The 23,067-nt window shown below is 41.4% G+C and overlaps 1 protein-coding gene across 1 annotated transcript in view; it reads right to left on the bottom strand.

Annotated features, from left to right (window-relative positions):
• Positions 1-9,800: 9,800 nt before the first annotated feature.
• Positions 9,801-23,067, bottom strand: part of ROCK1 (Rho associated coiled-coil containing protein kinase 1) — a 99,115-nt gene continuing 85,848 nt past the window's right edge. The window contains exons 24-33 of the mRNA XM_066579638.1: positions 22,763-22,856; positions 21,852-21,937; positions 19,761-19,949; positions 18,654-18,819; positions 16,694-16,770; positions 15,501-15,589; positions 15,198-15,276; positions 14,272-14,533; positions 13,468-13,672; positions 9,801-11,651 (exon numbers count right to left, since the gene is read on the bottom strand). Of these exons, the coding sequence (XP_066435735.1) occupies positions 11,648-11,651; positions 13,468-13,672; positions 14,272-14,533; positions 15,198-15,276; positions 15,501-15,589; positions 16,694-16,770; positions 18,654-18,819; positions 19,761-19,949; positions 21,852-21,937; positions 22,763-22,856 (1,251 nt within the window). The 3' untranslated portion in view covers positions 9,801-11,647. The remainder of the gene's footprint in view (positions 11,652-13,467; positions 13,673-14,271; positions 14,534-15,197; positions 15,277-15,500; positions 15,590-16,693; positions 16,771-18,653; positions 18,820-19,760; positions 19,950-21,851; positions 21,938-22,762; positions 22,857-23,067) is intronic.

Genomic DNA, 23,067 nt, shown 5'->3' with positions numbered 1-23,067 from the left:
TTGCGCCCCCCCCCCCCCCCCCCCCCAGACTTCTATGGGGACCTTTGGTGCGCAAATAGAGCATGTCACGTTTTTTTCCACGTGTGTGAAAAAGTACGCGAAAAAGGAAATGTGAGCAAACCCATTGAAATCAGTGGGTTCCATTCACTGCGCATTGTGTGCTCAAGGTTTGCACACACAAATGCAAAAAATTTACATAAAAGATATTGAAATTCGCACGCACTTTGCCTCTACTATAAATGCTGCAGATCTTCCGTGTGGAGGATCCGCATTGAAAATCCTTGGCAAATTCGCCTGTGTGAACACGCCCCAAGAGCTCTTTTGTGGTTCATGGAATTTTCTCAAAATTGCAGTATGCTGTAGGTATGGTGCTTTTTCTGGTGTTTTTGTAAAGATTTTTTAAAAGCCCCTCCATATGGCTCGCTACAAATGTTCAGACGACCTTAATCAAATCATTATAACATATAACCAACATATCAACAATCACGTTAGCGTAATGTTTATGGAACCATGTCTAATGCAGCTGCTTTTAGAGTAGGTCTTAATTATGTTCTTATTGTAAGTCTGTAATATATGTTGGTACTTGGTGGCTACATCAGTCATATTCATACATCCAACTGTGAAATATACTTTTAGATTGACCCTGTGTGTTACAGCTGAAAATCACATAAAGATGCCACAGTCCCCTTTTCACAGGCCAATGACTGGCTGAGCAAGCATTCATCCAAACATTTGACGCCAATCACTGGCCCATGTAAACACACCTACAATCGGCTAACAAATGAGCAAACGCTCTGCTGTTGGCTAATTGGATCTTTTTATGGCAGGCATAAAAAAATCCTTGTTTCTCTCCCCATGTAAAAGTCCTTTTAGACAGGCTAACCAGTAGTTTGAATCAGCACCGACCGACGGTATTGTCAGCACAATGGAGCGCTACGGGTATATTCTTGTCTTCCGAATAAGGGTTAAGTAAGAGCTGCTCAGAGAATCACTGGTTACACTGCATTCGTGTAAATCGCGAATTATTTCATTTATTTGTCAACAAGCCAAAGTATTTATAATCCTTCTAGACAAAAAAACCCATTGAAAGCGATACTTAAGGTCACCTGACATACATATGCATAACTTGTTACAATTCTCTATTATTGGTTACTAAATCTTAGTGCGTGCAGAGACGGTGGTCCCTGGGCAAAACTGTCTGAGATCGTTAATTGGTAATCTATAAACATTCCAGAGTTTAGTTAAGGTTTACATACTTAAATAGAATAATAATAATTTTCATATAGCGCCAACATATTCTGCAGCGCTTATAAAAGGGGAGAACAGATGCAAAAAACAAAGATACAAAAACCACAGTTACATGTAGCAATCAATTGATGGAAACAGTAGGGGTGATGGTCGTGCTCCAACGAGCTTACATACTACAGATAATGGGGTGATACAGAAGGTAAAGGGGCTGGATATGTGCATGGTATGGCGAGGTGGAGACTGAGGGATGCTATACTCAAATGATACACAGACAATGGTCAGAACTGAGCAATACAGTGGCTGAATTGGTATGACTGCACAGAGTGGTTGGTTGTGGCTGGCAGGGATTGCAGTCAATAGGACAGGGAGCATGTTATCGGGGGGAGGGAGTACAGAGGGATTTGGTTTAGGGGGTATGGTATGCCTCCCTGAAGAGGTACGTTTCTAGAGCACGCCTGAAGTTTTGTGTCATTGCACAAAAGGTTTGGGGTAGCATGTTCCAGAGGACTGGTGCTGCTATGGAGAAGTCTTGGAGGGGGGAATGATAGGTTCGAATGAAAGAGGTGCTTAATCTGAGTTTGTTAGCAGAGTGGAGGGCGCGGACTGGGTGGTGGATTAAGATGAGGGAGGCAATGTAGGGTGGCGTGGTGCAGTGGAGAGCTTTATGGATGAAGGTAGTGAGTTTGAATTGAATTCTGTATTTGATGGGCAGCCAGTGCCGTAACTGGCACAGGACAGAGGCGTCCGAGTAGCAGCTGTGATGTCACGGGAAGAGGTTTATAACTGGGTGTCATCAGCATAGAGATGGTACTGAAAGCCAAGTCTCCTGATTGATTGTCCAATAGGTGCTATGTAGATGGAGAAGAGGAGGGGGGCCGAGGACCGAGCCCTGGGAGACCCCAACAGCAGGGGGAAGAGGAAGGGAGGTGGAGCCAGCAAAGCAGATGCTGAATGAGCAGTCTGATAGGTAGCAGGAGAACCAGGAGAGAGCAGTGTCCTTTAAGCCGATGAAGCGAAGCATACTGAGGAGGAGTTTGTGGTCAGCAGTGTCAAACGCTGCAGAGAGATTGAGGAGGATCAGTAATCACCCCTCGATTTGGCTGTCAGGAGGTCGTTTGACACTTTTGCAAGGGCGGTTCTCTGTCGAGTGTAGAGGGCAGAAGTCGGACTGTAGGGGGTCAGGAAGAGTGTTTTCTGATAGATAGCTAGATAGATAGATAGATAGATAGATAGAATGCCAGGTTTACTTCCAGCTGATAAGCTAATAGTTTGGAGATGGAGAGATTTGAGATGGGTTGGTAGTTGGCAGCATTGTTCGAGTCAAGAGTCGGTTTCTTTAGCAATAGGGATATGATGGCATGTTTGAATGAAGAGGGGAAAGTGCCAGAGATCAGAGAGAGGTTGAAAATAGTGGTTAGATGGGAGATAACCACTGGGAAGAGGGTCTATAACGCAGGTGGTGGGGCGAGCAGAGGAAAGCAATCTGGGAACTTCTTCCTCTGTCGTTGGTCTCCGTACAGAGAGTGAGCAGGAGCCAGATACAGTACTGACAAGACTAGGGTCGAGGCTAGTCTGGGATTGGGAGGTTATTTCCTGCCGGATATCGTCAATTTTCTTTTTGCAGTAAGCAGCCAGCTCTTCAGCACGGAGATCCGTCACCAGGGGAAGGGGGATGGGGCTGCAATTTACTGAGTAGGCAAGAGAGTTGATGTAGACTTGTTTGGCATGGTGGAGGGCTAGGTCGTAGGTTCTGAGCATGAATTTGAAGTGGAGAAAGTCTGCAGACCATTGCAACTTTTTCCACAGCCGTTCAGCACACCTAGAGTACGTTTGAGGCGTGATCCAGGGTTGCTGCATCCGATGGCTTGAGTCTCAGTGGGTGCCGCTTCCACCAGGACATGTTAGTGGTGTTATAATGTGCGGCAGCTAGGTTTGGGCAAGAGAGGAGAGAGATAGGGGACAGAGAGGACTGTAGGGACTCAGCAAAGCTTTGGGGGTGAGTGGCCTATATGTATAGAAGATCAAATAAAAGTAAAACTGATGCTAATTAATTCTATTTGCTAAGCAGAGTACATTTCTAAAACAAAGTCCATCTGTAATCAACTGTCTTCCCCTGAGCAAACTCTTGAGTGAGTGAAGGTCAATTGCAGCTTGATCTGAATATGTGTGTCAAGTTTGGACATCATTTCTAACACTATGGTCTCTTTTACAGTATAACTCAATCACCGCTTAGTCAACAGGACTTTACACAGGGCAAAGATTGCTTGAATGCTGAGTCATTTACTACTTACAATTGTTTTGTTTCTATGTCTGTCGGCAGTGCATCTCGTTTAAGCTGGGTTTATATGGGAAGAATATTGGGCAAACGATGCCCAACACCCATCCCGGTGTGTCCTCGCTCCCATGCTCTTGCACGGGAGCTAGTAGAGCTGGCTCGCTCACAGAGTGGCCAGGAGGGTGGCGGGGAGGCTGCAGGAGATTTCTCTCCTCTCAGTCCTCCGCCCCTCTCCATTGACATAACACAGCGGCTGTTCAGTACTGAATGGCTGCTATTTACACTGAACGATGAGCTCCTTGTCCATGGTTTATGCAGCATAAATAATGAGCAGATTGCTGGATGTTCAGTGTAAAAAGTGGCCGTTCAGTACTGAACGGCTGCCATGTTAAGTCAATGGAGAGGGGTGGGGGAGCGAGAGGAGAGAAATCTCCTGCAGCCTCCCCGCTGAGAGCTAACGATACTGAATCCTGTGCAGCAGCACGAGAGTGAGTATGTGCCCGACACTCGTCTTGTCTAAAATGGGCCTTTACAGTGATCTGTGCTGCCAATAAATGACAGTTTTTATGTCTGCATGAAAGATCCAGTCAAATGAGTGTTTGCACATTTTTCTGCTAATAGCTGGCATATCTAGCAGATGAATTTCTGGATGAACACTTTCTTAGCTAAGCATTGGCTAACATAGGCTATATTACCTCCGGTTGATCTCTGCTGTCCCTGCATTCCACAGGTTTGAGGCTCCATTTTCTAACTGCCTAATACAAACTGTGCACTGTTCTGTGATTGGCCAGAGCTCATCACGTGAGCAGCAGTGTCCAATCAGAGAGCAGGTATAATGCATTGGTAGGCTAACATTACTAACACACTACGGGTGATGCCTAACGATTGTATCAGCCATCTTTGATGATTAAAAATGGGGTCCAGAACGGCAGAGATCAACCACAGGTAATATATCCTCCTCCAGCTTCCAGTCCTGGGACAAATTTGGCATGAGACGGATGGCTGCTTTGAAGGGATTTTTCCACTAATGACATTTATCCCCTATCCTCAGATATTAGAATCGCTGGGGTTCCAGTTGTTAGATACCCAACAATCAGACATTTATCCCCATAACCTGTGGCTAGTGGATACATGCCAATACTGGGAAAACGCCTTTAAGTGTGGCCTCTTCCTTGAACTTTCTCAGCTTGAACAACTTAAAACCAAGGGGTCAAGTGTAAAGGGGCTTTTCACAGTTGTAGAAATGATTAACCCACAAAGTTCCATTTTGTATTGGGGATAATGAAGAATGTTGAAGTGAATTTGGAGTTATGTCCCAGTAAGGCCTCGTTCACATGAGCGACAAAGTCGCACGATGCTACAAATCACATGGATGTGAAGCCCATGCTTTCCTAAGGGTTAATGCACACGTGCGATGTTTTGTAGCATGCGACATCCCGACACGGAAACATTGCACATCCTGCGATATGCCCGCAAAGTTTTGTAGCCCATGTTTCCCTATGGACCCTTCCTCTGTTGCATCGTATCACACGAAAACGCGATTATCGTGCAGTGCGATGCAACTTTGATAGTCAGAAATCCTACTTTTAAAGCCAGTGTCTAAGCACTAACTGCAGGAAAAAAACCCAAAAAACTATACATCACCTTAGAAGCGCTGTCATCTCTGGCGAGTCTTCTCCCCGGCACTATTTTCCTTCATCTCTTCTGACCGGGGATTGAAAAATCCCCGCCTCCTGGAAGTGCTGCCTCTGATTGGCTGACGCTTAGCCAATCACAGCCAGCACTTGAAAAAACCAATCACAGCTATTCATCAAGCTCTGCTTCTGATTGGCTAAGAGTCAGCCAATCATAGCCAGCTCTTCCAGGAGGCGGGGATTTCTCAATCCCCACCCAGAAGAGATAGAAAACATTCCAGGGGACCGGGTAAAGCATGCACTGGAGCCCCGGACAGCGCTTCTAAGGTGATGTATACTTTAAAAAAAAAAAAAAAATTCTGCTAGGGCTTATATTTCAAGAACCCCCCCTCCCGAAAATCCTCACATGTGGTGTTACAAAGTCGCGGTATCACCACGAGAAACTGCAGTGATGAGATATCGCTGCGATTTTCTTGCCGCGTCGCCCATGTGAACAAGGCCTAAAGATCAGATTAACTTTCATCGTAAAAGCTAGATAAACTTGTACGTACTTAGGATATTTCTGCCGGCAGTTTTCCAACATGTAAGGCTCCTCTTTGGATTCGTTCCTTGCAGAGAAAGCCTATCCCACAACTCATAAAATAAGTTCCTGTTCTTTTTCTATTTCTCTATTGTGCGAGTATGGATCGTAGGGGGTAATCCCATCTTATTATCTTCATTGTTTTCAAATATGTTCACTATTTTCATCACTCATCTTTAAATTCTCAACTTTTTGTTTTGTGAATTACTAGTCCTAAACTACAAAACTGTTCACACCACACTGGAAAAAAATAGATTTATTCTGTATTACAACATTCCCCATGTCTTAACAGTTCAATATATTTGAATAGCAGAAAGTTGTTTGTCCCTTGTGTGTAGTTAGTGCGCAGTCACTGGAGGCCTCCCAAATTCCTAAGCAGTGAGTATGGCACATGGGTAGAAGTAGTGTACAACCGGGGGAATCGCAAAGATGCATTACAGCAATAATGCCATTAGTTCAGAACCAAGGTTCAACTATAAACCTACTTAGCTTATCCTCCCAAAAGTCATATTAAGGGCCTCTTCACACGACCATATTTACACAAGTAAAAAAGTACGAGCACAAAATATAACCCCATTAATATCAACTGGTTCGTTCTCATGAGCGTGTTTTGCGCATGCATTTCACATGTGTGGGGAAAAAAGTAGGACCTGCTCCATCTTTCTGAGTTTTGTGTAGCAAAGACCCCGTGCAAGTCTGTCAGGTGTGCAAATATGCAAGACGCTCAAATCTCGCACAAGTAGGAACCCCATTCTTTGGAATTAGGTCTTATACATGAGCGATTTCTCCCGGCATTGTATTGTGGGGGGAAAAAAACAGTGCGGCGTGTTCTATGCCTGGGCATTGTTTTCAATAGGGCCGGCAAAAACATTGCACGGCATGTGAGCGCAATGTTTCCCATTGAAAATAATTGGAAACACTTGCCGGAAGTTTGCTAGTTCCCTGACCAGGAAGCATTGCCTGAAGACAAGTGCCGGGGAGCTGCAGAGAAGTGTGGCAGGGCTGACAGTGGCTGTTAAGGGGTGTTTTTTTTTTTGTTTTTTTTTTTATATGCAGCTAGGGCTTATTTTTCATGCTGCTATGAAATGTTCATAAACCTAAACCAACTAACCTTCTGGGCACCGAGGTCGCTCTACCACTTTCTGTACTCCATATTATACATGAATATTGATGTTCTAAATCGAAAATTTGCCTGTTATTGGTATGAGGTTTGTATCACAACCTCCAGTGGGCTATCCATCGCTGCTCGTTGATTTCTTCTCCCCTCTCTTAGTCTATTCTTAATCTACCCAACTGGTTTGAGTCATGTAGTTTAAGTCCTTGAAGGACTTCATACATTCTACTATCTCGCGTGGTGAAACATTCAATAAACGCACGCCATTTTTAAAAAACCTGAAGCTCGTGACTCCACCATATGTTCCAATTCCAATCTTTCCATACAAAGATTGTTTGAGTTGGTGTGTTATGTCTGTGAGTTTTGAAGTTAGCGGCTGTAACCATTGTGTTATAGGCAACGTTTGCTTACTATTAAGGACAGAATGGATCAAACGCCTTGATTGTAGTTCAGCAGGGAGGAAATGGAATATAAAAGCCTGGTGTGTCAACGGTACTAAGATTTTTTTTCGACATTGTGTATTAGTAGTCTCATCTCTGTCCAATATCTTTGAGCTTCGGGACAGCTCCATAAGCTATGGAACGGGTTTGTTTTTGGCTTGTTACATTTAGGGTAGGCCAGCAATCTGTCGGATGTGGTGGGATATCAAAACCATATATGGCCTTTTGTATGATTTTAAACTGAGTTTCTCTTCATTTTTTATTAGTAATGGCTTTGCACATTGCTGACCAGCCATCCGTATTTTTTTGTCGTCATCGATTTCTTCTGACCATTTTTGAAATATTGATGAGCCACCGTGTTTTCGTAAGGGGGAGGTGATTAAAAGGTGTAGCAGGATAGAAATACGTTCTTTATCTATTTGTTGTAAGTTGGTGAGTATAAACCCTTTCAATTGCGCAAGAGAGGAATTGTGTGTTTGGGAGCACACAGGCTTCTCTGAGTTCTGGGAAAGTTTGTAGCCTAAGCTGTTGGATGGTCTCTATACCTTTGGTTGGCCATTGTGTAAATCATTTGCTTTCTCGTCCCTGTTTGAATTCTGGGTGTCTCCATATCCTTATATGCTTTGAAATTTTAAAGGGTAGCCTATATGCCTTCCTCACAATCTTCCAGGTTGCAATCATGTCTTTAGCCAGAAGTGATTGTCTGACCAAAGGTGAAAGATTTGAGAAGCTAGTGTGCAGAAGAGCATTTAGATCCCATGGAGAGAGAAGGTCTGCCTCCAAGGAGAAATTTGAAAAATAATTAGTTCCCTGGAGCCAGTCCAGGGAGTGTTGGAACAAACTAGCCAGGTTGTAGGTTCTTATGTTAGGAAATTCAATACCGCCTCTATCCTTCGGAAGCATCAGTTTCTTCAGTGCTATTCTTGGATGCTCATTGCCCCATATAAATGAGCAATAAGCTGCTTGGAGCTTCCCAATGTCTTCACGCTTCAGAAGTAAAGCGATCGTTTAGAGGGGGTGTAAGAGTTTACAAAAGCTGATCATTTTAATTAAGTGGTAACGACCCAGGAAAGATGGTGGTTGAGTATTCCATTAATGCAGCTCCTGTGTGTATATATTGATTCTGAGTTTTTCCCTATGTATATTCCCAAATATTTGATTGATGATTTAGCTAAAGTAATGGAAAGTTTGGTACCCATCATGCCCTTCAGTTTTGAATTTGTCCGAGGTGATATACAACTTTATTATTCCGTCAACCTAGTTGTGAGAGGGCTCCGTTTTTTGTGGGACGGCCTGCAGTTTGCATTGGTACCAATTGTGGAATACATACGACTTTTTGATCACCTTTTATTGCATTTTTTCTTAGAGACAGGGTGACTAAAAAAGCGCATTTCTGGCAGTCTATGTTTTTTGGACGACATTCATCGTGCGGGGTATAGAGAGTTACTTTGATAGATTAGATTTTTATGGATGCAGCGATACCAAGTATGTATTTTTGCTTTAGAATTTAGATTTTATTGTAAATATGGCAAAAGGGTGTTTTTTTTCACTTTTATTACTTTTCTTTTCTTCAACAATTAGTAGAACTTTATTGTTCTTTTTACTTTTTAGTCCCCAGAGGGCACAACAACTAGTGATGCCTTGATCTCTCCTGTAGTATGATGTAATGTCATAGCATTACATCCTACTGTGATCGGGCAGGCAGTCTACCAAGCCACCCCACGGGGATGGCTTGGTAGGCATTCTGCCAAGGCATCCGCTGGTTGTCATGACACCCGCACAGCTCCCTGCGATCTCCTCACAGGTGGACGTACAGGACTTAAATGGTTAATAGTGCTGCTCATCCGCGCAACTGAGCGGAGCAGATTGTCATCAGGTGTCGGCTGTAAAAAAAACAGCTGGTGTCCGCACTATATGAAGGTAGGTCGCCCCGCGATCTCCCTTCATACATACCCCGACCCTGCAGGAAGTAACTGTACATCCTATAGTGGGAAGGGGTTAAAGAAGATTAGTCATAGAAACAACCAGGGAAGAACCCTGTGGAGACATTTGGGCAACACTGGTGAACTGACCAGAGCTCAATAAGCTACCAAGTTTTTAAGAGGAATAGAAAAACATGTTCTTTCAAACACAGGGCCACACTTGTTCATGAGTTGTGTCTAGTATCACAGCTCAGCTTCTCCCCATTGTAGTAAATGGAGATGAACAGCAATACTACACACACAACGCATGGTAGTTATAATCTTTGTTATAAAGACTGGTGCAACCTCCTTTACCAGTGAAGCTAAGACTACTTGGCCCCATGCACGAGGGTCTGCAGATATCAGAGGTGGAAGGAGGGGGCGGGGAACATAAAGTCCTGACCCACCTGTCGGTCATATCAAAACGCTCTCCTTGATGCGCAAACTTCCCAAATGAATCCTCATCTGCTGCTATCAAGAACACTAGGTGGAAGAAAGGAAACCCAGCAACGTATCCCAACAGGCATGAATAAATAGAAAACTGGGAGTTCTATAAATAATTTTTATTTCTTTTCAAATGATCACACAGTCATTAGCATATTAATAACGGATATGTTTATTATTACATATCCATCAGTGCGGATTTCAATACCACTTGTAACATGCAAATTGCCTTCAGACAAACTAGGGTTCCAGTGCTTTTTTTTCTATTTTTGTTTAAGAAATGAAACTGCAAAGCCATTATAAATTATTGAGGAGGTATTTGGTAAAAAAAATTTGTACAAATAAAAATAAACCATTATTGCCCATACCTTAAATTTTTGTCTCTGCTAACAAGCAGAACCATTTATATTAGAGTCCCTATATTATCAAGAGTTTAGAAAAACGTGAAAAAACACTATTTTAATGCTTTCAAGCTTGTATGCTCAGCATATTTTATTAAAACAAACCATAGCAGGTAGTTTAGCTCAGTGATTGTCCACAAACCACATGATATGTCTTCTCAAACCATGAAAGAAAGCAAAAACTAAAGAGTAGCAAAAACTGTCCTCCGTACAATAACTGCTTCACGACTGTAATTGTAAGGAACGGACATGTGAATGTAAATCGCCACAACTCCTTGCATACCCGCTCCAGCCCTGGCCTTTAAATTCTTCTGCAGGACAGCTATGGGAACTGGTGACCCACAGTGACCGGATAGTCCTGAAAAATAAATGGCTGGCCGCTGGCTAAAATACTGATTTTCTCCAATATGGAGCTAATCAGAGGTTTAAAACCCAAGAAATAATGGGTTTATCTACTAGGAATGTGAAATGGACATGTAAAAAAAATTCGCTTATTTTATTTTTTTTTTACCTAAAACTTTTTTTTTTTTTGCAAATGGCCTTTCAATCTCCCTCCATTAAAAGCAGTGTGATATGAGACTGATCAAACCTGTGAACAGGAAAGGGTATTACTTTCAGGATACAAGTTTTGTGCCCGTAAACTAAAAAAAAAACATGGCAGTAAAATAAATGAAATAAGGCACTAAAAAAAAAAATAAAAAAAAAAGAACAAAAGCAATACCCAAATAAAGTGTTCTAACAAATAATTTACAAGTCCACACAGTGCATACATATTTTATATGTCCGTTAACTTAAAAACGCCCTTTAAAAAGCTGTAAGGCAAAAACAATACAAAATGATGTACTCGAAAAACACGCATTAAACTTGGATTGTACTGTTAGTTTCTAATGCCTCTATGTATTAAACACATTTCAATATGGCTTGGCAAAAAAATAAAAACAAAAATAAAATGCATAGTTAAAATTATATGTTGACCTTCCACTGTGACAAATGACTGTATAATACAGTATATGCAAAGCACAAAACGGGTTCCATCCTCTGTGCTTTTGCTATATAAGGCTACCAACAGCCAAAAAGTGAAGGCACTAAAGTTCAAGTGGTCACTTTTTGCAAGAAGAATATGCACTCTTAAGGAAGATGGAGATAATATACAGGGTCTTCTGTTCTCATTGAGACATATTCCTCTGATATCCATGTGTGCTGGACTTGCTCCAATCCTCATCTGCGGTTAAGCTGCTTTCCACCGTTCTCAACAGGCTTCCGTAGATATCCAAACAATATCTTTACATTGATTTGAATATAAATATATATGAAAATAAACATAGCTAAGCTTTAACTTGCATTACATAGTAATTATCCATCTATTCTAGCTTTAGACAAGCCCACAATAAAAAACCCTCATACATGCTTTCTGTGCTTTAGCAATGGGAAAAGGAAGAAAAAGTAACCCTGAAAGCCCGTTACTCCGTTGTTGATGGGTATAGCAGCTTCTCTGTACCAGTCTGTAATGTGGAAGACCAGCTTCATGAATGCACAGTGACCAACTAAGATTAGCTGGAAGAAAGAAGCAATGAAAAAAGTTACATATTGTATATTGCATTAAGACAATTCTATCAATTCTATATTTCAATGGGAAACAGCGCACCACACGGCATGCGAGTGCCATGCGATGTCTTTCAAGGTCCCATTAAAAACCAATGGCAAGGCTAAAATTCTGCATAACATTGGAGCTTGGAACAGAAAGACTTTTACTGCACATGAGGATTCAGAAGCACCTTGAGGTACTGATGATCACACAGCTCCTATCACACAGTTATAATAGAGGAGATCACAGCTCATCCTCTTGACTGTTCACTTATGGTCTGTAGCTTTTACATGTGAATGTAGAAGGTACAGATGATTCAATTTACCCTAGCAGCCAGAAATGGTATAGCCTAGAGCTAATGCTGTGCTGATGCTACATGGGATTGATCTTAAAGTGGAAATAATAAAAGTCTCACCAGAAGGTTGATGCCTGATAAGCATCAGACAGAGGGCTACACTGCATAAAAGTGGTTGCAAAAGAGAGAGGAGACCTCCAAAATGTGGCAATCGGAAGGGGGGCAGGGATGGAAACATGTTTTTGTCAGAGTGGCCCTTTAACTCTTTCCCAGCACAAGATGTAGGTTTACGTCTTGACTGGGAAAGGGTTCTCGCAAATAGACAAACTTACATCCTATGGATGGCAGGGGCTCAGTAGCTGAGCCCACCCCATCCGCAGCGGGAGCCAGCATTGACTCACAGCTGGGCTTCCAAGGTTAACCCCTTACATGCCACGATCAATGTTGAGCGCAGTACATAAAAGGGATCACATAGGCAAAGAAATCCTTCAGTGACATCATGGGCCCACCGCAATGTAGTTACGGAGGACTGATGGGCTGCCATGGCAATCAGATGCCAGACAATGGCGTCCGGGCCTGCCATGGCCTATGAATGCGGTTATTAGCAATATGTTGCAGTACCAAAGTCATACAATGTATTATCATAGTGATCATGGGATCACAGGTTCAAGTTCCCTATGAAAGCATAAAAAAAGGTAAAAAAATAAAATAAAAATGGTAAAAAAAGAGAAACATGTAAAAACCAATAAAAACTACAGCTTGTCGCGCAAAAAACAAGCCCTCACAAAGCTCTGTCTAAGGAATAAAGTTGTGAATGAAGCAATGCAAAAAACAAAAAAAAAATTAAAATAATTTCCAAAGTTTTTGTGCAAAAGTGAAAAAACCTTAAAGGAAAAAAACACTAAACAGAAGAAGAAAAAAAAATGCCATATAAGTAGTATGATGAACACTGAAAGAAGAAAATGGCAGAATTGGTGTTTTTTTTCTCTCTGCCCTCCAAAAAAATGTAACAGAAGTTATACAATACTTTAGATGTACCCCAAGAAATAGTACGAATGAAAACAAAAAAAGTTCACCATGCAAAAATAAGCCCTTCTATGGCAATGTAATGGAAAATAAAATTATGGCTTTTGAAAAATGGAGATGAAAATCCCCCCAAAAAGCATCCCATCCTTAAGACTATAATAGGCCATGTCATCAAGGGGTTGAAATGCAATGATCCTTTCATACAAATTGTGAAGTTGTGACCTGTTGGGGTCTAGGTACAGAGAGCCACACCAGGTGGCCACACCATGCCCCTTCAGCTTCTCTCTGACTGCAGATGGGCCATTGACTCGAGGCTCTTAAGTGAAGCCCAGATGGGCTATGGCCCACCGCCATCCTGAGAAAGCCTTGCAGACCCTGTAGAAGCTGTATGAAATGATAGGCTGATGCACTAGAAATATTTCCACAAACCATGGTCCACATTCATGTTTTACCACAACTCTTACCTGGCTTTTCCTGAACCAGTTTTCATAGGCTTTCGGAAGGACTGGTTTGTTGACCTAGTAGACATACTCCTTGGGGAGACGCGGACAAAATTTGAAGGTGGCGTTTTAGGTATTTTCTTCAGTAAATGAGTCACCCATTTTTTCTGTTCATCCTGAGTACACGCCAACAAAAGCATATCTCTTGCACTTGTCACATCATAGCTCACTACAAAATTGAGAATGGCGGACAATTAATTAGTTCAATACAGTGTTGTACAAAAGATTCAGCTACGCATATATGGTGTGACAGGCTTGGTGGGCTCTAGGTGTAAGTGGCGGTACTGAATTACTAGATGTTATTATTGTCCAGTGAACATCTTGCTATTGTCTCCGCATCAAAGTTCAGATATGTATATCAGAGAGGCAGCGATTAGCGCAGCATTTGCCCTTCGGACATGTGTGCGCCTTCTCACTGGTACGCTTTCGCCCTGCTACCAGTATTACTCCGTGCCAGGTACCAAGCACTGCAAGAGCCACCCATCTGCCCCACTCCTCTCCCGCCCCTGTCTATGATGCCTTAGACACAAGGTCAATGTAATGGTGAGGTGCACAAGTGGTGCATTAATTGAATCAGAAAACGCTTTCAAAGTATCTAACCTTAGCTATAGGATTTGCCTAAATAGGCGTACAAGATTTTTTTTTCAATATTAACTGTGAAACCCTAAATAATATTACCCCGTCTAAAGTCTAGTTCAAACTCAAAATATCAGTATAGAAGTTAGAGTTAAGACACTAAGAGCATAGACCGAGGCGTGTAGTACTGACCTTTACAAGGGGCTATGAGGTCCTCCTTTTTATCCAGATGGTCTTTATGGCACTTAACATGGCACCTTCTGCATTCCAGCGCTGGAGGCGGTTTGAAGACGTGCCATAATGGCTTGGAGCAAGCTTCACAATTAGCTGGGAAATGATAGAGTGTGGGGATGAACTCGTGCCCTTTGTGATTGAGGAAATTCGTCTTCTCCACTTGCTGCACTGGATCCAATTCTAAATCTTTCCTACATTCTCCTTCATTAGCATACAGTATCTGACGGGGTGTAAAATACATCAGGTGAATGGGTATTAATTACTTCACATACTCCAGGGACCAAACACAGAAGAAAACCTCCAAACACAAACAGATATTCATCCTAATGATTTTCTTAACAGGTTTTAAAGGAAATGTCGGAGTTAAATATTGTTAATGAATAGAGATGAGCGAGTATACTCGCTAAGGCACACTACTCGAGCGAGTAGTGCCTTAGCCGAGTATCTCCCGGCTCGTCTCTAAAGATTCGGGGCCGGCGCGGGTGACAGGTGAGTTGCCCCTCCGTTCCTCCCTGCTCTCCCCCACCGGCCCCCGAATCTTTAGAGACGAGCGGGGAGATACATATTGCTAAAACTTGTATTATTTGACTAAAACACATATACATTACTTTTTGAAATCCATAGTGAGTATACTGTACAATTAGCAGCACAATCCGCACATTTGAAGGGCGGATTCACCATGGTTATGTGGCAAGATTCACAGTTAAACTATTTCACCATGTGTGAACTCAGCCTAATACAGTCTTTAGGAAGTGATGGAATATAGCCGCCTGCTCCAGAGACCAGGAAGCTGTGCACACATTAAAAAAAACAATCAAACCAACAAATCTCAACATTTGCTGATGATTCAGTCCCTTTAAAAGGTGCTATAAACAGACATTTACCTGGAATATCTTCGGGATCTCGTCAGTATTTGCTCGATAAACATCTCCTTGTGTAACGGGGCGGACGTGGAAAAGCTTACTGCAGAAAACACATAAAAATGTTATTAATGGAAATCTGTGTTAATTCAAAAACATTTATATACTCAGGGTAAGGTAGAAGTGACAACATTTTTAAACATGTTGGCTACCGGGTTTAGTTTTTGCCACGCTGCATTAAGATATACGTGGTTGCCTTCAAAAAAAATATATTGGTAAACCCCTAACAATAATAGAGAATTGCAAAAAGAGTCCAAAAATACTTACTCTATATCTAGTACCATGGAAGGGTTGGACTGTTCCTTATTCTGCTCATCATTGTAAAATAGTATCTTCTTGCTGCTAACCACAACGTACTGTACGGAAAAGGAAAACATTCATAAATATAGATATGCACTGGTTGAATAATCACATTTTTCACTTTAAATATGACACATATTGCTAAAACTTGTATCATTTGACTAAAACACACATACATTACTTTATAGAGTTCTGACAAGGTTAACTGCAGATCAGATTAGGGAAGCCAGAAATAAATTATGTACCCAAGTATCCCATTTGCTCATTAACATTTGCCCATCTGCTATGGCGAACATGAGGCGACCATCAGAACTATTGCCAAGTAAACTATATTCTGAAGAGAACTTTACATCGCTTATGCCAAGTTTACAATGTCTCCTCTATCCACAAGGTAGGGAATATGTGTCAGATCGGTTGGAGTCCAACTGTTCTTTGTGTTGAAATGTTGCATTAAAACCACTGGTGATAGAATATACAAGTTACTGGATGTTGGTTGTGTCTTTTTACTGTCTGGACTTTATTTCAAGTCAGGGATACTGGATATTAAGGCCGCTTTCGCACGGGCTACAAAAGCAATTTTTCGGCGTTGCAACAGTGCCTCCAAACGCATGTTTATGAAACACATGCTTTTCAATAGTTTCCTTTCCACTGGTGATATTTTCTGGGATGCGATGTGGTGAGAAAAAAAATAAATATTTAAGGCATGCTCTATCTTTCTGCGATGTGCTATTTTTCATCTCCCATGCTTCCCTATGAAGCCTCCTTGTTTATGGGAAACTCCTATTGACTTTTGCGATAATATTTTTTGGATATATGAGCATTTGAATGTAACTACAAGAAAAAAAAGGAAAACTACATGATCGTTGTCTACCAAAGAAAAGCGAGCATACTCGCTAAGGGCAATTGCTCGATCGAGCATTGCCCTTAGTGAGTACCTGCCCACTCGGGGGCAAAGATTCGGCTGCCGGCGGGAAGGAACGGAGGGGAGATCTCTCTCTCCCCTCTGCTCCCCCTGCTCATGGCCGCAACTCACCTGTCACCCGCGCCGGCAGCCGAACCTTTTCTTCCGAGCGGGTAGATACTCGCTAAGGACAATACTCGATCCAGCAATTGTCCTTAGCGAGTATGCTCGCTCATCTCTACTCCTTAATTGTCAATACCTGTTTCTTCCAACCATGCCTCTTAATATTTCCTCTGTTCGGAATGGAAAGCCAGCCCTCGATTCTTGATTCGGATTCTAAAAAAAAAAAAAAAAAGGCAAAATAATTGAATTAGGTCTTGTACTGATTCACCAAGTTATGGCCCAGCGCAAGACATAGAAACATGCAGCATGAAAATGCATAGCAGGAAAGGAAGCAAAGAATGAAGACTCAGCCGTCAACACTTCATGCCCAGAAAACAGAAAAATCACTTGCAGTATTAAATGCAAGTTACACATGGAGAATTTACCAAGATCAAGGCAAGAATGTAAATGGCAAAAACAGGAAGAAAACAAAATCTCATAATACAAATGAAAGCGACTTCATCAAGAACTCCAAGACAAAAAATCATATTTGGAAGGAAACAGTGCAACAAGCTAACTGAATAAGTGGTCACCAACAACAGGCAGATGTGTGTCCCATTTACTCACAGAAGACAAGAATAGGAGAGAAAGAAATAAGGAACGCAGGAAGACTCGACTAAACAGAAAATAAGAGACAAACATTTTATTTAGTCGGAAGAAGAGACTCGTACCATTGGAGATTTGTCCTGCGCCAGAACTAAGCATATGTGCAACTTTGACCAATATGCCTAGCTCTGCTACAAGCAGATCCCCGTTAACATATAAACCGTTCCTTCCCAAAGTACAAGCAGCACACTGCAATGTCACACACACCTACGAAATGATGATCCACCAACAGCACTGAATGCTAGCAAAATGAAACACGTTATTTTGGCATACTAGGAACAATAAAATGGCAAATCAACGGAACGCAGGCAGCTAACATTCGCATCAGTACGTCACAATGAATGCTGTTGGCTACAATGACTAGATTTGGGATGTGACTGCATGAGCATTCACCACAACACACCCTCCCATATGCCCTATTACGGTATGGTACATACAGACTCGGCTTAGCTTCATTCTCTCTGGCATGTGAGCCTACAATTAAACTCTGCGTAACCATCCAAGCCCCCACAATGCACTGCTGTCTAGTAACAAGTCACAGCCACAATTCAGCAATCGCTTTTAGACATGTATGGGGAAATTGTAATACTTGTGCAAAATACCTTGAAATTTCACTAGTAGTATTAACTTTTTAAGGTGATTTAAACAGTTTGGAGGGCAGGACCAGAACCCCTTAAGTCTTAACACAGGGCAGATTTGGTGCACTGCACCAACAAGTGGTGAAGTCTTTCCTAGATACATTTTGCCCGTTTTGCTTGCACCAACATACCTCTGTATACAAAGTCTTAGGGTGCTGTACACGTTTTTAGTGAGTAATGGTAACCACATATGGATGACTGCTAATGGCCGAGCTGTCCCTATACTTTCACTTGGAAACAGCAGTAATCCATATGTGGTTCCCGTGGCTCGGCCATAACAAGTATGGGCGCACAAACAGGAAGACTAGTGTTTCATACACATGTAGCACAAATGAGGCAGACTTGCTTGGGGGAAAATCCAGTGTTTTGCAGTACAAGTATTGTGCACGGGAGTTTAAGAAAATTGACCTGCTGCGTGGATTTTAAATCTGCAGCCAGTCAATTTATGCAGCACACTTTCATCACTGATCGCCCCTCTTCAAGCAAGGGGGTGAAATCTGCAGCAAGTCCAAAGCAAAATCCGTGTAAAGATCTGCGTGTAATATGCTATTTTAACGCGGACCCATACCAAAACCTGCAGCAGATTTTCAATAGCCGAGATTCCGCAACATGTGACCATGGACTTTAAAGTGGTAGGCAGCTATCATTTATTGATAATGGTAATCAGTGCTTTTAATGATCACTGTATGATCTATTTAACAAGCTGAAAACCACTTATAATCTTTGCCTTAATACTTTGATTGCTGACTCCAAATCAATTGGTTAATAATAATAATAATAATAATCTATAAATTAGGCTCTCTTTGCTCTTACCACCTATCGTTCCATCTGCTTCATCTGGCTGTAGACTGGCAACACTTGTAGAGTCCATACGTAACTGCAACTCCGACAGTCTGGCACGCAGCTGTTCAATGTCACTTTCTTTACTGGCTAGCTGCATCTGAAGTTCATTCCTGGTATTGCTTTCTTCAGTTAATTGCTTGGAGAAAAAAAAAAAAAAGTCCAATGGGCTATTCAGAGAGTTAGCTGTCAAAGTGTACGGAGTAGGAGGCAGATAGCTCCGTACAATGTGCAGTGGCTCAGTATGGTACTGCAAGCACAGGTCACATTCACTTCACTAGGAGCTGTACCTGCAATACCATAAGGACCATAATACAATGTATGGAGCCATTTGCTTCCTGTTTTATACAAAGCAACAGTTGGCTTTGCAAACAGCTGATCGGCCAGAGATCCTGGACAGCGGGTTCCTGCTAGTCAGCTATTGATGAGCTATCTATCTTATGCATAAGTCATCAATTTTTAAAGAGCTCAAAAGCTGCTTCAAAAGTACTTTGTTTTAATTTGCCATTAATATACAAGCATTTAATTTTTTGACTGCTGGTAGACTGAAGTCAAATATTAGGTTGCATTAACACGTGGTTGGTTGTGGTGCGGATCCGTAACAAAATCCACAACATATTTGGTGCTACACATTTTGATGCAGATGTGCCGCAGATTTCACCCTTTCAATTGAAGGGCTGAATTTTGCTGCAAATCTGTGTCAAATTCCGTACCAATGCTGAAAATCCACACCAAATCTTATAGGTATGAACACGCGCTTAGCGTTACTTTAAGAAAAGCAGTAATACTATGTGTGTGTAATATATTATATATATATATATATACATACATACATACATACATACACACACACACACACACACACACACACACACACATACACACACACACACACACACACACACATACATACATACACTATAATATATACACACACACACACACACACACACGTACGTACAGCATTTCTATCAATAAAATAAAAGCCCTGCATTATGTGTGATTTCCACCGGTTTATGTTGCGTATTCGGCATATAAAATACAAGCTAACAATTTGCATTTATCCCACCCATCACTTACCATTAACATATCTTCCATCTCTTTCTGAAATTTGGTAACCATCTGATTGTATTTCTCCTTCTCCTGGTTGAGATCCAACTGCAACTTACGGTTTTCCTTCTCTTTCTTTCTCAAGTCTTGCGTGTTGGCTTTCTTCCTGTCCAGTTTGAAATCTTTCCTATTCATAATCTCAGCCAGTTTGTTCACAGCCTAGATCACAATCATAGGAAAGAAATGTATCACATGGAAGGGGCACAATAGTTTTTATTTTGTCATATTCAAGCAGTATGAGCAGGAACTAAATCACCCCATATAAGGCTGCCTGCACATGGAAGAGCCGAATTGCACATGCGAGAGCCCGCAGCGGAATCTGACCCTGACAGTATAGAAATTTGGATTGGTCTATTAGGAATGAGTTGTGGTAATTTTTCAGATTAGGAAGGCTTAATCCTCCATGTTTCCTGAATTTAGTCATTGTATGGAAAGCGACCCGGGGTTTTGATTTTTGCCAGATGTATGCATTCGTTTGTTTGTGGAAGGAGGAAAAGATTGTTAATAGGATAGGAATTGGCAGAATTAAGTAGTACATGATCTTGCGGAGAATTAACACTTTGTATATCGTGATTCTTCCCATCCAACATAATTCTTGAGTGGCTATTCTGTTTAGTTCTTTTTGTATTTACCTTAAAAGGGGGGGGGGGGGAAGTTGGCATCCACCAAGTCACTGGTTTTGGTGGCGAGTCGGATTCCTAGATAAGGAACCGACCTTGGGCTCCAGCGAAATAGGAAATTAGTAATTAGATAGTTTTTGTTTTTTTGAGCAAGGTTAATTCCCATCATTTGAGATTTTGTGGGCTTAATTTTGTAGTAGGACAAAGATCCAAATTGATTGAGTATTTCAAAGACAGCTGGTACTCAGGATTCTGTTTTTGTAATAGTTAGTATGACAGTCTGCGAATAGGCTGATTTTGTGTGTTGTTGGGCATACTGTTATGCCATTCATGTTTGGATTGCTTCTTATGTTTTTGGCCAGGGGTTTCATCACCAGTGAATATAAGAGCGGTGGACAAGGCGCATCCCCGTCTTGTACCGTTAGTTATTTTGAATGGTTTAGATGGTTCCCTTGAATGCTACTGACTGTATTTGCTGCGGACTCGCTGTATGTATGCCTGCTGCGGATTCCGCAGCAAAAATCCATTCATGTGCAGGCGGCCTTAAAAGGGATTTTTCAGGGCTTTAATCCTGATGGCCTATCACCAATAACAGATTAACAGAGGTCCAATTCCCGGGGCTTCCACTGATCAGCTGACTGTACATTTTCTGGCACTCCAATGAGTGTAGCATCCTCCTTCCTGGTTATTCATTCAGTAGTGGTTGCGCCTTGTATCGTAGCTCAGTCCCATTCTCTTGAATGGGACTTCGCTGCAATACCAGGCACAACCACTAATGGATGTACAGTGCTATGCATGACAAGCAATGAAAGACGCTGTGCTCACTAGAGCGCTGTGGCCCCTTTAAGCAGCAGTTGATGTGATAATGATGAGAATTCTAAGTCATTAATATTAAAATCCCAGAAAACTCTTGACATCAATGTAATAAAAGAATAACATGAAAAATGAGCAATTAAAACAGCACATAGTACTAATATCTATACTTGTACATAAGAAGCTTATTTATTTTTGATTAAACATTTTACAAGATACTTATCAATGTCTGATCACTGAGGGTCTGACTGCTGGGACCCCTGGTTACACTGAGAACTGTATGTTCAGAGTCCCCATGTGGATGGAACGGTGCTGTGCATGCACAACTGCCACTCCCATTCACTTTAACGGAACAGATGCTCGTCTATCTCCCTCTGTCCTATAGAAGTGAATGGAGCAGAGGTCAGGCATGCGCACCCCTGTTCCATCCATATGGGCACTCTTGGGGTGCAGTGCTCAGAATAATCCTCGGGAATAGAAGATAAATGTCTGATGCGAAAACCTCTTTGAACGTAAAAATCTGAACAGTTCTCATACGGCGGACTGAAATAAACAGACCCGTGTCTGTCATTCATTGAAACCTACATTCAGAGCAGTATAAACACCAGTGAGTGGATCGCCCACTTACCTGTGTTTTCAGCGTCCTTTCAGTATTTATGTTCTTCTCAAATGTAATCTTCAAATTACTAATTTCTTCTTGCTTTAATTTAAAGTCTGCAGAAGACAAATATGGTTAATAAGGTTTTAGTTCTCGTGACCGACATTTAATGCTGCATGATTTACACTGTAAAAAAAAAAAAAAAAAAGGCAGAATTGATGTTTTCACCCAATACGATCATAAAAAATTTTTTTAATAAAAGTTTTACAATATAGGGGCCAATAAAAACTCAGCTTGCCACGCAAAAAACAAGCTCTCATACGTCCGTGTGAAAAATAAAAAGGTTATGGCTTTTGAAAAGTAGAGATTCAAATCCCCCCAAAAATTGGTGCATTCTCATGCCCAAAATAGGCCATGAACTTACCCCCTTCCTGCTCCAGGACGTACATTTACGTCCTTGAGAGAGTCGGGGTGTGTATGATGAGAGGGAAAAAAAAAAAAAGTAGTACAGTAAAAAAAAAAAAACCCAAAAACCTATACACGTTTGGTATCATAGCAATCGTACCGACCCATAGAATAAAGTTATCATGTCGTTTTTGTTGCAATAAGTGCACCGTAGAAAGAAGACGCACTGAAAGATGGCGGAATGCTTTTTTTTCTTCTCATTTTACTACACTTCGAATTTTTTAAAAGTTTTTCAGTACGTTATATGGTACTTTAAATAGCACCAATGACAAATATAACTCGCCCCACAAAAAACAAGCCCTTATACAGCAACGTGGATGGATAAATAAAGGAGTTACAATTTTATTTTATTTTTTTTAAAGAGGGGAAGAAAAACGAAAATGGAAGAAAAAAAAAAAAAAAAAAAAAAAGAGGGCCGCGTCATTTAGGGGTTAAAATAAATAATTAAAGGCTCAATTATAAAAGAAAAAACATACCTTCTTCCAGTGTCTTCGCCTTTTCACTTAGATCTGCATTTTCTTTGGTTAATTCTTGAACATCTTTGGTTAATGTATGGTTTGCTTCCTCCAGCTGCCAAAATAAGATGTAAAATGAAATTATTCAAGACGAACAAAAACACACAAGTACATTTACAGCAAAAGTCTATTATAAACCAAGAGTAGTATACATTTTTTCAGACAGCTGGCAACACGCGATTTGGGTTGAAAGAGTGGTGATATCATGGTCTAATAGCCGCCAGGACAAGTGCTAATACTCCAAGTCACTGGGTAAGAGTTTCGGG

Source organism: Eleutherodactylus coqui, chromosome 9 (assembly GCF_035609145.1).
Source record: "Eleutherodactylus coqui strain aEleCoq1 chromosome 9, aEleCoq1.hap1, whole genome shotgun sequence".
Taxonomy (NCBI): Eukaryota; Metazoa; Chordata; class Amphibia; order Anura; family Eleutherodactylidae; genus Eleutherodactylus; species Eleutherodactylus coqui.
The sequence above is the reverse complement of the archived record's forward strand: the minus strand, read 5'-3'. Positions and strand labels throughout refer to the sequence as shown.